We start from the raw sequence: 15215 nt of genomic DNA on the forward strand, positions 1-15215 counted from the left end.
TTTCAGTATCCTGTGAAAAATGTTATCAAGCCCATACAGAGTTATTACATAGCTATGCACCATGCCCTTAACTATAGGACTTCTAATGTTAAAACAAACATGGACCAGAATACTCTAAAACCTAAAGAGAACATAGCACCATCGCACCGAGACAAATTGGAGGAGCTTGAGGATTTGAAACCAATAATTTTTTATACGAAAAGGTCATAGTTAAGATGCACGGTCTCTAGTCTATAACAGCCCTAAAAAGCACTGATCTGGGTTCAGGGGAGGGAGAGTTGAATGTTTCCGTTCATTTAGAAATATCAGTACATTTTCAGGACTTTTGTTTATCTGTGAGATCTCTATGAGAGTTGGGGTATGTTTATTTCAAATTAAAGACTTCTTGTTAAAATCTACGTCCTGGCAAAGTTGGAGAAGTATAAGCAAGGATTTAGACTTAAATGTTACAGTCAACCACTGTACTATAGGCTGCCTGATTATCGAGTTATCATACTATTGATTAAGTTATTCTAATCTTATTGCCGCTGTGTTTTATCAGAGTTTCCTGTAAACTGGATAACCTAGAGTTTTGACACAATCTCTAAAATGAATTTCTGTACTTCATTTAAGTATTACAGTTCAGTCAATGTAGTTGACTCTCTGCTACTGAGAGAAATGGTGTTACTTTTGCTGTGACAGATTCCTAAAATTGACAGCAGGCTTTGTGTCAGACAGTGGTGGTGGAAAGTGTGAATTGAGTTGTATGTTAAAACTCTAAATTTATTGATCGATTGATTGATTGATAATACTTTATTGTCAGATGCAAGATCTGAAATTTGTTTTGCATTAAAACAGCAGCTCCGTCATACACAATTCAAGGGACGATATACACAGACATACATATAACATTCAACGAGGACAATTAACAACTGATAATTTACCTGATAATATTACAAACTGTAGACATTAAAGAGCACTCAAAGAAAATTATTCAGTTTCGACAGAAAGTAATGGTGCTTCTTTGCCAACTCTTCCCAAAGCTGATGGTGTGCAAGATCAGAGGAATTTGGTTTTGCAATTGTTTGTGCAGTTAATGATATATCTAATTGCCAGGTAAACTCAACCGACCTTTTTCTTCATGCTGAATAGTTGGATTTTTGTTTAAGAATTTTTCTTCACAATGTATAATGCTGTAACACAGTTATATTTGTATCATTTAATAGGATATGAGAGCTGATCTCTCATCTGTCTCTGGTAAACAACATCCTCTGAGATAAATTAAAGATGAACAAAAGCTCTCTGAAGTCCTGCTGCTTCAAAAGGTTGTGGTGCTAGTGTTACAACTGCAATGTGCAGCTCCACTCACACCCTCTTGGGTGCTTTCTTACTGAGATAATTAACAACTGTGACAGTGAAAGGGGGTAAAGCTGTGAATTAGAATTAACACTGACTAAATAGCTGTCATTGTTTGATTACGGACAAAGTTAAAGGGGGGAGACAGACAGGGGGATGTTGGTAGAGGCGAAGGGTAATGAGTGTGGAAAGAGACGCACATTTTTCACATCAAGGCCATTTCTGCTAAATTCTAGTTTTAAATGAGAGCAGACAGGTCTGAAGGAAGACATTACATTGACTTTGTCACTTTACCAAAAAGAGGCTAATTAAAAATCCAACACCTGAGGTTCCTTTTTTGTTTCATTACTAAAATTAAAACTTTTTACTTGAGACCTCCTCTGTATTTAACAAACAAAAACAGGTCACACTGAAATAAATTAACATCATTTAATATTTATTTCTAAAAAATCCCAAAACACCTTTTGGTGTTTTTCTTCTGTAATCAAACCAATAACAAGGACATTTTGAGAACTTGGTGAAAACTTACAGCGACTGCGATCCTCCCCAATACTTGCTCTGGAATTCTCTTGTACACATCCAAAGAACCACCTGAAAAAGACCAATAATTCAGCAAACAGTGATTTGATGTGAAGCACTTAAATACATTTGGAGAACTCCTATCCGATGAGCCTTTTGGTATAACCCACAGCCATATGCATACTGGTTTTAAAGGAAGTAAAACTCTGCAATATCAAAAACAGCTGCTTAAAACTTCATTAAAACTAAGGTTGAGTGGTAGTACAGTAAAACAGTATCCTTGGGTATTTGAAAACAGCCATGGTATCCCTTTAATTACTGCTGCAATAAAAGATCTGCTATGAACTTCGTGCATAAATGAGACTGTGTACATTTCCAGCAGCAGCATCACTGCATGTGTGCGGATGCGCTAAAAATAATCACAAAACTCCTGTTTATGATGTTGGCCTCATTTGCCAAATAAAGAACCTGTCAAAACAGGACTCTTTTAAGACACACATCACGTGATGGCACAGTGCTATGTTCTTTCCTTCAATCAAACTCTAATGGGCACTGCCGCTGTAATATAATGCACAGTAGATTATAGTTTAAAAACTTTGATTGTTCCTTTTAGAGTAAATCAATGATGGGAAATTACATGAAATTCTTTAAAGTTCAACTCACATCGAGATAGAGCCTGCTGTTGTTCTGCACCCATTGAGATGTCTCCTATCAAATTAACCAAAGACATCTGACCACCCTTTCAGTGGAGCAGCAAAACAAGGTCTGAGCCCGGTCATGGAGGTCATGGAGCCCGCAGATATTAATACATATGAGCTGGGCAAAACCCAAGGTTCATGAAGCACATGGCAACAGGGTGAAGCCACTGTGGTCAAGCATTAAATAATAAGTAAATAACTTTTTACAGCCTATCAGATCCACTCTGATAAGATTTTCTGATTATCGTTTCTAAAACAACATCTCACTGAGAGAGTATGAGTGGACTGCACAAATGGAGAGGTAAACATCCAAACCTTAATTTCATCCTCTGTCCCAATATTGCTGTTTTCCGTTGAAATGTGTGAACAACCATAAATCAATTCCAGGACCCTTTTACTAAAGGCTAAGTGTCCTTACAGTGTTCGGACTCTATAAAAGAAGCTTTTTCTAAAAGGACTGGGTGAAATGTATGTGGAGGCACATGCTCTCCTTGCGCGTTCTGTGTGTCAGTTACTGCTTGATCCAACCTGCTTTTAGTATAAAGGGATTTTCAGTCACTTGGCAGTGGCACTGTATACTGTAGAAAAATTTGGGGAAGGAATAACTGTATTAACAAAAGGATACCACCCAATCTTAGGCAGAAACATGGTTGCAGCAAAACTTTTAAACACACACAAAGTAACCAAAAGAATAATCAGACTAAATTTGTTAGGCCTTTAAAAAAAAACAGATTAAAAAGCAGAGAAACATTTTAGCATTGATTTGGACATTAACTAAACAGGTGTGAGATTTATATCATTATGTATTTTATGTCTTATTTTAAGACACATTCTGGGATCTTGATAAAATGTACTCATTATTATTACATCACTTTGCAGCAGTTAAATAAGAGATGTTTAACTCTTAACTTATCAAATAAATGATACAAGGCAACAGCGTCATTGATGTTTTTTTCTAAAAAATTAAAAATGTACAGGTACTGTTTACAAATAAAACCAGCTGTGACCAAAAAAGTTTCATGAAGAGATGAGTGCTGAGAGGTTGGACAGACTTTGCTGACAAGCCGACAAATGTGTGAAACAGGGGATTTACTGGATTACTACACACTTGGACAAACACACACACCTAAAAAACATGCAGTCCCTCATCTCCCACCAGTCTCCATACACACACATACAAACGCATCTACAAATGCACTTAAGTCAAAATTGATCACACCCTTGTAGCTTTTAGCGCATGAGGCATGCTAAGCAGCTCACAGTGATCAGACGTTCTTTTGATCTACCGAAGTGTAAATGGACACATAGCAGAGAGACTCAGGACAGCCCCCCAAAGTCTCTTCTACCCAGCTGTGGCTAACAAAGTTAAACCAAATGACCTGCTAGCTTTAGCCACACAGATACTCACCGTCCATAAACTCTGTGCATATGGATATCCTGTTCTCTACAAAAAAGGCACTGAAGAAAGTGATGATGTAAGGCGAATCACACTGGAATCAAGAGACAAGAGAATGAAATTATTAGAGAGAATGACCAAATTGGTCTTTGATTCAAAACAATTAGTCCTAGTATTAAATTAGTATTAGGGATTTAAAGATAGAGTATGATTTTTAACATGCAGTTTCTTAGGTATGCTAACATTCACTTCCCTGCAACTTAGCAATAAATCATTTGCTTGTTTGGGTCCATGCAGCAAGTCCATTCAGACATTTGATTCTCACTAATTTATATGAAAGGGTGGATTTCCTATACACAAACAAGCACTGCCAAGTGACATGTAGGCAGAGCACTGTAGAGCAGTACCCACACACCAATGCACAGGCATGGAGTGCTTACAACAGCGTAGGTCACTAAGGCGTAGCTTTTGTGTATACTTGGCGCAGAAGCATAAACCAGGCATAACAGCCAAACCAGGCAGGGATGAGATCTAGCCTTTGGCTTTGACCCTGGCTCTGCTCCTCCTGTTTTCTCCCTCAACTTTTCTTCTAGCTCACTCCTCTGTTCCCTCATGAAAGAGGGGATCATCTTGAGCTTTCTCAAGATGTCACAGACCTAGATTAACACCAGTGAAGATTAGTGTCAACTTCATAAAGCAGATAACCCTGGGTTCTTGCTGTCCATCTAGTTCTATGGTTGGGTGGGGGGGTAACATGAGGCCATGTAGTGGGGTAGACAGTAGAGGCAATACTACCTGGAGCTTGGATTGTACATAGCCTGGGTCTGTTGAAGTTGGCCATACTGTTTGCAATGTAGTGGCCACCAAGGGCCATGCCGTAGTGTATAAACAGTAACTTATTAGATAATGGGAGAGAGTTCCTTTCTTGGTGCTTAGCTTTTCATCAGAGTGAAAGTATCTTTAGTCGAAAAAATAATGCTCAAAATAATTGAAGACCATTAACTCTTATCTTTGGAAAGACACGTTTATTCACAATTTAATTTTTCATGCAGAAACTAATTTTATGTGCTCGGGATGGTTTCTTTTTCTTCTGTTTCACAGTAATTTACTTTTTTCTGAATATAGACTTAACACAAGTATTTTCAGTTAAGACAAGGTTAAATGCTCGGCCAGTTAATTTTAGCCTCATCAGTAAATAAGATCCTCTTTAGCATGGAAAGAAACTCCAATGGTGATCTGTGAACTCACACAGTTGCTCCACTTTTATGTTGCCTAAGTATCTCTGTATCTCTGCTCCAAGGCTTATACTGAAAGACCAGAGGGGACGAATAACACTCAGACTTGTGGGTTATTAACAGTGAGGGTTAGATAGATTGGCAGTATTCAGTAAAAGAGACATAAATGAAGAGACAGAGGTAAAGAGAGATATTGATCAAAACAAACCTTGTAGAGAATTTCTAATTCGGACATGATTTGCTTCTGTAGCTCCACTGTGATGTCCAGAGGAATGACCTGCAATAAAACATAAAGGAAAAAGAATATAGTGAACACAGCATACATGAGTTCTGCTTGTTTTTGATGTAATGGCTAAGATTGGTGGTCACTTACTGAAGAATAAATATTGTCATTATGTAAAGAGCTCTCACCTTGACAGCTAAAACCTTCTTCCCAAGAATATGGTACGCTCTAGAGGGAAAAATACAGGAAAACATGAGACAAAATATTTAGTGTGAAGTTTTTAATTGTTGCTTATTAGTTTATTGATTTATTAACTTGGTGTTTTGCAAGGATTTTCTTGTAATTCCTCAGTTAGAGTATACTGTAATGTATATCTTTACCGTTAATAACAGTCTCTTTGTTATCATTCTTTTTAAGGCACTCTTAAATCGTTTTCAAATATCAGGGTATATACAGGAATCTTGAAGTTAATTTTAATACCTTTTTAAGACTTTTTCAAGACCTTCTCAATATTTTTTAATACCTCACTGCCACTTCAAGCTGTAACCACTCACATCAGTGATATAGCTCGCTCTGGCGCTCTCAGAGACAATTTATGAACGCACCCACAATAGCCTAGTTTTTTATGTAACTGTTCATCTTTGTTTTTTAATAAAAATGAAAAAATTCACACACTTTTATGATGTTTTTGGGACTCAAACTCTTTGAAAGCTAATTCAGAAAAAAATACTTTCAAAATGTAAGACTTTTTAAAGTCATGATAAGACTTTTTAATACTTTTTAAGGGTCTTAATTTTCCCAAAATTGATTTATCACCTTTTAATACTTTTCAAGACCCTGTGGATACCCTGAATATGCACGCCAATAAATTTCAGAACACTTTGGGATATATGAAAATTTAACAATGCAATGAAAACGCCACAGGTCTCAAAAGAAGCATCTTAGAGGTCACATCACCATCCAAAACAAGATCCAGTCAGCCCTATCTCTGGATGTTCCAGACAGAGTTTTGTGTTGCACATAGAGCAGCAGCCACAGACCGTCCTCGTAATGATTTAATTATCAAACTCCTTAATGCCAAACATCGGCTTTAGTTACAGCCCTTGAAGGTTAGTTTACGGCACCAGTGACACTATCTCCAGACCTCTCAACACACAATCCTCAAGGACAAATTCTGCCCAACAGCTGTCAGGTGAGTGGGATAAGGTGGGGGCTGTGTACGTCACACGGGCCGGTTAGCTCGCAAACAGACTGAGTGAATGCGATACCTGGCTACTCACCTGTCAGCAGGTCCTACGCAGAGAGAATGTGTATGGTGCAAGGTGTGATTAATGTGTCTTAGATTAAAGTATCGCATTCCTCTTCGGCCAGACACCTCAAAACTGGCCCAGGCTTTTAATTAAACAGACCCATTAGTGCCACATCAGGTATTCAGCTACAGTTAAAACGAACACTGGTCTCTGAATGCGGCTCCGACTGTGAAAGTTAAAACTAAGGCATGTCAGTGATTGCTAAACAAAAATAAACAACGTTTAGATATCTTCATAACAGATAAAACTTGTTCAATAGTTTTATTACGACTTCTTAACACTTCCAATTGCCCAGAAAAGTCAAAAGACATCAGACAGATTCAATTATTCTTGAGCCTAATGGTGTGTGGTGAGGTCACATTTAATTAAAATCAACTATTTTCAACAATTCCATTAGTTTAATGTTGGATGTAATAGGTTCACAGTTATCAAAATTCAGCTTAATTTGTCTGAAAATACACTATTTTCTATCATCATGCTGCTAAGGCAAAAAGGTGATGCATCAGAGATGGACAGAAGCTGACGAAATGGTAAAGGTACTCAGTAGCTTTTGCGTTATAGGCCAAACAATGAGCCTTTTCTGATTAAACCAAATAGTGTTGTTTTCATCTTAAAAAGAGTTAAGGCGAAGGTTTTGGATCTTTAGAGTAACCTCTACTGCAGAAGAGTTCTTTGCACAGAAGGCTGATTGCCTTGTTTCCATTTTGATGTCTCGGTCTTCCTTTAAGCTACAATCAATATCAGTTAAGCATGACTGCCGCCTCTTAATTAAGATGAAAATGTTAATTGAGGCAAGATCGCAGGGGTAGACATGTTAAGTAGTGACGGGGCAGGTTGTGTGTGAGTGAAAAAAGACGAAACATGTCCTCATGTTTCTTGGAGTTATCAATTAAATGTCTGGTTTTAAAAAATAAAGCTGGCTGGAGAAGGCTCTACTAAAAGCTTCAACACATGAAAAAGATAGGTGCCTGTGCCTATAATACAATGTGCACAAATGATGATGAAGTTTCTGACATTATTTTTGGCTGATGTACCAGTGTAGAAAGAATTTTTCATCGGTTAATGAAATCTAGCTCTAATTTTCTGTCATTAACTGCACATATACCAACTTTTTCAAAGGCCAGCTTCTTAAATATGCTTGAAGTAAGACAACAGAGCAAAATTCACATAATTTCAAAATATTAGAGAAATTCTGGCATTATAGAACTTTACTCGAGATATAGCAGTGGGAATATAGAAATTTAAGTAGAAAAATGAGATAAAGAGGAAAATTAGAGAATAAAAATAAAAAGTAGATTATCAATATAGAAATAAAGACACTAAGCAGAGAGTATTGCAGCATTTTAAGAAAATTACAATAGTCCAAGTTTTACAAGAGTTGATATAACATGAAGCATGACAAGGAAAACATTTATGGATATGTCAAAGAGTTTTTCTTAGGGTTAAAACTGAAAAATAAAAAAAAATTAAAGATGAAAATAAGATGACCAAGATTTTCAAAAGTTAAATATTTTAAGGGCATGTTTAAGGACTGCAGTTATGGCGTGACCACTGCGTGGTGAAAGCTTTATACTCAGACTGTCCTTGACCGCCTCAGGGCCGAGCATCCCTGCATGAGTTACAGTGACAGGCTTGTGACAGCGGGAGACTTGGGGACAAGGTTACATAGCCCCCACCCTTCCCCATCCTACCCCCGCCACTTCCACCTGATCTGACCCCAGTAAACGTGCCCCATTGCCTGGATCTTATTTACACTCCAGCTCGCTCTGTAATAAAAGCTCCATCATGCAGTATTCATAGGGCCTCTCTCTATGTCTCTAAAGTTGGGGCCGTGGGTTACAGAGACTGGCCTCAAGGATCAGGGCTAACGTGGTACTTTTACACCGCCACATGGAGGATCACATGGGCTGCCTGTTTTCCTCCCTGACTCTTTCACCTCAAACAGTCATAATGAGCCTCCTACATCTCACACAGGCAGACAAAAATGTCAACACCGACAATCAGAAGCAGGCCTGCATGATGTTATAAAAACATGCATGTAGAACTAATTTGTTCAGTATTGCAACGAAAACATGGAAAGCAATTAATAACAAAAAAATCATAGTGAATTGTAGCTTTAACCAGCTGATACGTTTGCTGTTTTTCATGTGTGGCATAATATGCGTTTACAGTACAAGTACAAGGCAAGTTTTGGAATTGGCACCCATCATTTTTCGGGTAACTGGTCGCTACCTTAAGCTACATCTGACTCAATCAAAATGGTGTGAAAGCATGATGGCCATAACACTGTCCAATCTGTTCAAAGTGCCTGTGCAGATTGAGAAAACAGTGATTGCTTCCATAAACTTTTTCTGTCATTTAGAGCCATAAACTCTGGCTTTTGCATGAGTATAATTTAATGCTCGTATAGCTATAATAATACAACTAAATTAATTGTTCAGTTCTTATGCAAAGATACTCAGTTAGAAACTGATATACTCAGGAAAACTGCAAAACATCCACTTGACACAACAAGGCTATCAAAGAAACAAAAAGTTGAGATACCTTTTTGTTTACATACTATGATGCTTGAAGATATGAAATTCAAAATCCTTTATTTCTTTGAATGCATTTGACATAGCGTTTAAGAACAGGCATTGTGCAGCTGAAAAACATATTAAAACACAACGTTTAGTTACCTGGTTAGCTCTGTGTTGAAAACATTCTCAGCATCCTCTGTGCTGGCCTCCATGTTAAGAAAAACAGCACTAAGAACTTAAGTCAAAAATATAATATATGCCAATAGGTGTGTGTCAACACAGTTTTTGTTTACAAATAAAATGGTGATGCTACTTTGTAATCTGAAAAGGTGTCTTTTCCATCAGAAAATTATATTAAAAGCTGCAACAGTAAAAGGCACAGACGAGGACAATGCGACCTGCTGATGTTTTACGTCTTGAAGCACTGTCTTTTCCATTTGTTATCACTACAGGTTTTTGACCGACTGACTGATTGTATTTGATTTACATGTAATGCATACAACGTTGCCCAGCATTATGGGTTCATAAGACACCAGAGATACGGTTCCAGTGTTCCAAAAATCAATTTCATTACAAGCCATTTCAAAGTTGCACATTCCTTCTGCAACTCCATCTAGAAAAATCTATTGTGTCTTCTATAATGTCTTCTTTCTATAGTTGTATTTTTTATGTCTGATATGTATTTTCAGGGTTTAGACACTGACCTATTTAGGATTAATAAAGTGGAACATTACTGAATCAAACTAACCTCCAGTGGATAGTAAATAATCAAACAATAATTTAATACTATAATCATTCCATGGTTATGTAGCTTGAGGCTGTTAAGCACTAAACAGAATTTTACTATTCTAGATGCTGAAATAGACACAAGACTTCTGAATAATAACTGTCCAACTTTAAACCATGACATAATTTCATTTAATCATCTACAACACAGTCAACAGCAAAATAAGCGATACAAATATGGCAATTGTCCGTATTATGGTAGTTCCATGTTATGGTAGTTTCATTGAACTCGATGCTATGATACAGAAAGCATGACTTGCAGTAAATTAAACCATCAGCTTTGTGCTGGATAAGATTCTAAATTCAATATTGACTTATAAAAACTGCACATTTATGAAGCCAACCTGGGAGTTGGCTGAAACTGACACATGAGCAGACACACCATGCATGTGCTGATAGAAGCAATGCTGGTTTATAATATTTATAGCTGCTAAATTACTAATAGGGGGTTCCTTGTTTTTACAGATTTAAATTGGGGGGGGGGGGGGTTGGGTTGTATTGTATTTTAATGTATTTAAAGTGATGTACAGGGTATCTTTATCATCTGACACTTGGTTACCATCTATTAACCAAAGGTGTTTGGCCCTTCAGTAAACAACCTAATCAATGAAGTAAAAAAAGCAAAATCAATGGACAAAATGGGCCTTAAGACTAAAAAAAAAAAAAATCAACCAACGGTGTCTAAGAACATGTCACCACAGTAACAACCAGGCAAATGTGCTGGTTTTAATTGGACTGCAGGAACCATGAGTCACAAAAATGGCCTTTTTGTCCTTGTTATTGTATTTATAAGCCATAGAGTCAGTTAGATTGGTGGACAAGATGGACCGCTGAGAGAGTGAGTAATAAAAAACAAGGGCTGACACTGATGGATGGCTAGGTCAGCGAGTGGCTATACAGAGCTGAGGTGTTGGTAACATCCAATTGAGTCTAAATGGCTCTGGGTCATAAATGGGCTAAGAGGTTAAAAGGTGGAGAGCGTTTTGTAGTGCTTTTTACACGTGATAAGCCTAATATAAGCTGGACCAAAGGGTAGAGGCTGAGGAGAACAGAGAATTGGTTTCTAAGCACACAAGAAAAAGGCCAGGCTTTAACTTCTTATACATTCTGGATTAAGAAAAAAAAAAATGCTGACCGATAACAAAAATATTTTTTGGAATTGATGACATCAAGAACTTAAAGGTTTCCAATGTTTTTTTTTCTTTTCTAAGATTTTGCTTAACAGGAAGATTCATCCTATAAGATCAGTTGGACAGAGTTTGGTAATAAAATTTTGCTCTTTTGATCATAAAATCTGGTGTATAAGAGGCACTTTTAAACCTATTTTACTTATATAAAAAGTTTCCAGGGACCTCTATGTCAGTGTGCTCAATATACCTGTATTAAAGTTCAGACATTCACAGTCATGTCTCAACGAGGGCCACGCTTCACAGTTCACAAGCAGTGGGGTTCAGGTGCCATTTTTTACTCTTCTTTTATCATCAGAATGTAAAGAAAATGGGGGATAGTGACAAGTATACAAACCTTGTGGGGAGCTGTTTTTTTTTTTTTTTTTTCTTTTAAAAGACTCCTCAGTTAAAGACAGGAAGTGGCCAGCAGAGATGGACAGAGCAACTCACAAACTGTGGGGTCTTAAGTTCACAACAATCTCCACAGGCAGTGTTTAACTAATGTATTCTAGGTATTATAGTCACAAACGCTTGATGGCAAAATGTGCTGGTACTAAAGGCTAAAAGACTAACAGCTAGACAGAAACTGCACACAGTCACAGTAATAAAGTTTTCCCTCTGGGAGAGGCCCAAAACCAGACTGTGGCTTGTACTGTATACCGGTGCGACCTATAATCCAGATTTTAAAGTTACCACCTTTCATGACCAAGTCGGTTTGTCCAGAGTTGTTTTCTTCCAGAATGTTCAAAGAGGAATTAGAGGCAGCTCTGAACACTGCTTGAGCTTACTATGGTTCTGCTGACTCAGTAAAGAAGAATCAGTAAGCCAGGAAGGATGCAGCTGCAGGAGTTTAAAAAAAAAACTGTTGTAGAATATGGACTTCTGGGAGCCTTGAACAATAACTTGTAGGATGCTTTCAAATTATTGAAAAGCATTTATTGATGCATACTATGAATTTCCCTAGCTATCATTTGCTGGGATCATCTGGGACATTCTGGAGGACAAAGTAGCCAACAAAACATCTCCACAACTGGACAGTCTGTCCATTGTCCAGGAGGAATGTTTGCCTATTAATTCCAATAAATTACTATCTTTAATTTAATACATAAACATCCTTAGTAAGCAGGGTTAGCTGGACTCATTTTTAGATGGTAAAACCACTGAAAAGCATTTTCCCCCAGGACGGGGCAAGGAGGTCACAGCAACTTGGAGGGAAAAAGGGGAGAAGAAAACAGGAAAAAATACGCCATTATCATTATTTCTGACAATACCATTCTGATGCATGTACATTTTTTCAGATGTTACAAATCACTACATATTGAAACGGTGTTTCTATTTTTGATAACAATTATTCAAATAAAAATAGAAATCACCATTTTTTGCATTAAATATTACCATAGTGTACAATCAGTCAGTATAAATAAGCAAAGTGATGACGTGTTATTTGGACCGTTGGACACAGAACTGGGACTAAAAATTCAAAAGCCATATGAAATTGCGATTTATGATGCATTTCCACAAACTGAGATAAAATAACACATTAGAGCTTTTCCAGCTTTGACGAGTTTCAACATTTTTACAGTACTACTAAGGCCCTTTTTATCTTTTAGCTTTGCTTGTGATGTGCCATGGCATGTGTCAAAGCAAAATGGCCAAATCATTATCGATGACATTTAAATGACTCAATTCATTTAATGGGAAACACTTCCAGGGTCGAGGTATTGTGCACGCTATCTCTGCCTCATGGCTAACTGGGATACTGTAATAGAAGTGAGCAATGTCATCAAACTCAACCAAATTTGTTTCTCTTTGCCAAACTGTGAAAATTTTAATTGCTTGTTTTTAAGCAGGTCTGTCGTATCTACAATCAGAAGACCTTTTTTTTTTTACAATTTGATGGTATGAACAACAGAAATAATTTACATTTGAGGATGGGAATAAGCATGCATTTAAGCTGGCAAAAGAATGTTTGGGCTTCTCAGCTTGCTCACTTGAGATACATCAAGACGTAGTACAGAAATTAAAATAAAAAAATTGAGAACAAAATGGCTTAAACAACCAGGCTATTTTTTAAATGTACTTTTTATCTTCTCCATCCAACCATAAAAATTTCAGCACCAAAGGGTATGGATTTTTCACTCGGCTAAATTGGCTGAGAAGTTGTTGGGCTTGCATTATTGACCTTTCCCACTGCAGTGTAACCATTTCTAGTGCCAAACTTATCAGCAATCTTTCAATCTTACATCTATGAGAGATTGGCTCTTTATGTAACCATCTTGAAGTTGTGAAACAGTAAAAGGTGCTTGGAAAAAAGGGTTCAATATAAAAAGACAGTCTTGTGGGTTTGCTATATTGGAAATTTACAGGGCTTGCTGGCCAATGTGTGAGGGAGACCACTCTGTCAAGTCAAGGTTAGCCTGAGCAGTGATCAATACTTCAATCTCAATAAAACAGCTCAATAGCTAAGGATTGATGGGAGGGAGGAAACATAAGGTGGGGAAAAAGAGGATTGAGGGAGCGACACAAATGCCAACCTTGTCATAATGTTAGCAGGGCAGGTAATACATTTGTCTAGCCAGAGAGGATGGAGCTCTTTTTTTCGTGGCAGGTAATGTGCTCCACTATAGACAGATTAGGTCAATTGCTGTCATACCTTACAGCCCCAAATCAATATCATATATGTTTGCAACCTTCAACCTAGAATAAATAAATGCAGCTACAGACACAAAGCAGCCTGATAGATGTCACAGCAAATACTGAGAGATAAATGGAAACATGAAGGGATAGAGTTTAGGTGGTGAACAATGTTGTTCACCCAACAAGAATGCTGTGAAATGTTTCGCTTCATATAAAAGGCAGGAATAACATTTTTTAAAAAATGAAGAATTGTATTTTACAATTGTCTCAAACATGCCATTTATTTGGTTTTTTTTCCCTCTTATTATTTGCACCGTATAGACTCTTCAACATCCTTCAGAGTATCTCTGAAGGTGTAGTGGTGTAGTAGTGTCAGTTTCTATTATTGTGCTCTGACCTTGTTGTGTTGGAGACTCCATGTGTGAAACCAGCAAACACTTACTTGTAAACTGTGCCTCCGTTTCCATGGCCAAGCTGCTCTTGATAGTGGATATCTTGGGCATTTATCTGCAACAAACAAATCAGACAAAGGTGGTACTCTGACGTTATAACATCCAACATGTCATGTCATGAGAAGACACGCAACAAATGTCTGTAACTATACAGGTGAAAAGAAAACAGAGAGAAAAAGACGGGGAGAAATAGAGTGGTGGTAGTGGGATCATGGGGGTCGGCTGGAGTACTATATTGTCACTACAGGCTATAAACAAGACAAGCATTCAGGTCACCCCAAGTTCAGCAACATGAGCAAAGAAAAAAGGAGGGCCACAAGGAGGAGATCAATACAACATTTGATGTCCAATTTATAAAAGGACACTGTGAGTGTGTGTGTGTGTGTGTGTGGGTGGGGGGGGGGGACGATGACTGATGTAGAGTTTAACAACAATTTGTTGCTGTCGTCGTTCCACTCCACTTTGATAAAAATGTCAAGTACTTTGTAGCATCTTGAGCTAAAAAAGAGGTCTGAGCAAAACTCCTCTGCCATTATGCATTCTAAAATTAGAAGTCAAAATCTTCCTGTAGGTACATTTCTCTGAAAAAGAGCTCAGATATTCTTGTCGTTTTGATTCAGATGGAGCTAAAGCTGGGCAATTAATCGACATTTACATTAAATTGCCATATGTCCTACTGCAATTTTTAAATCACAGATGGTGCAATATTTCTTAGACTTGAAATGTGTTTCAAAACACCAGATTAATGCATTTTTTTGAGGCAGATACGTTACACTCTACACTTCATGCAAACATTCAAATGTCAGGGTTTTTTCAGAATAATTTGCAAAAAAAAAATCCTACTTTCCTTGTTTTCATTTATTTTTGTCATATTAAAAATGAGGAAGATATAAATCATTACCTTCAATGCAACAACTCGTTAATTTTCCCATGAGT

General features: G+C 37.4%; 1 protein-coding gene across 9 annotated transcripts in view; it reads right to left on the bottom strand.

Moving 5' to 3' along the window:
• map2k5 (mitogen-activated protein kinase kinase 5) overlaps nt 1-15215 on the bottom strand; it is a 120457-nt gene that overhangs the window by 56396 nt on the left and 48846 nt on the right. For all 9 annotated transcript variants that reach the window (XM_041784270.1, XM_041784303.1, XM_041784278.1 and 6 more), the window contains 5 exons: nt 14270-14334; nt 5595-5634; nt 5392-5460; nt 3961-4042; nt 1865-1926 (listed from right to left, as the gene is read on the bottom strand). In XM_041784270.1, the coding sequence (XP_041640204.1) occupies nt 1865-1926; nt 3961-4042; nt 5392-5460; nt 5595-5634; nt 14270-14334 (318 nt within the window). The remainder of the gene's footprint in view (nt 1-1864; nt 1927-3960; nt 4043-5391; nt 5461-5594; nt 5635-14269; nt 14335-15215) is intronic.

This window comes from Cheilinus undulatus, linkage group 1 (assembly GCF_018320785.1).
Source record: "Cheilinus undulatus linkage group 1, ASM1832078v1, whole genome shotgun sequence".
Taxonomy (NCBI): domain Eukaryota; kingdom Metazoa; phylum Chordata; class Actinopteri; order Labriformes; family Labridae; genus Cheilinus; species Cheilinus undulatus.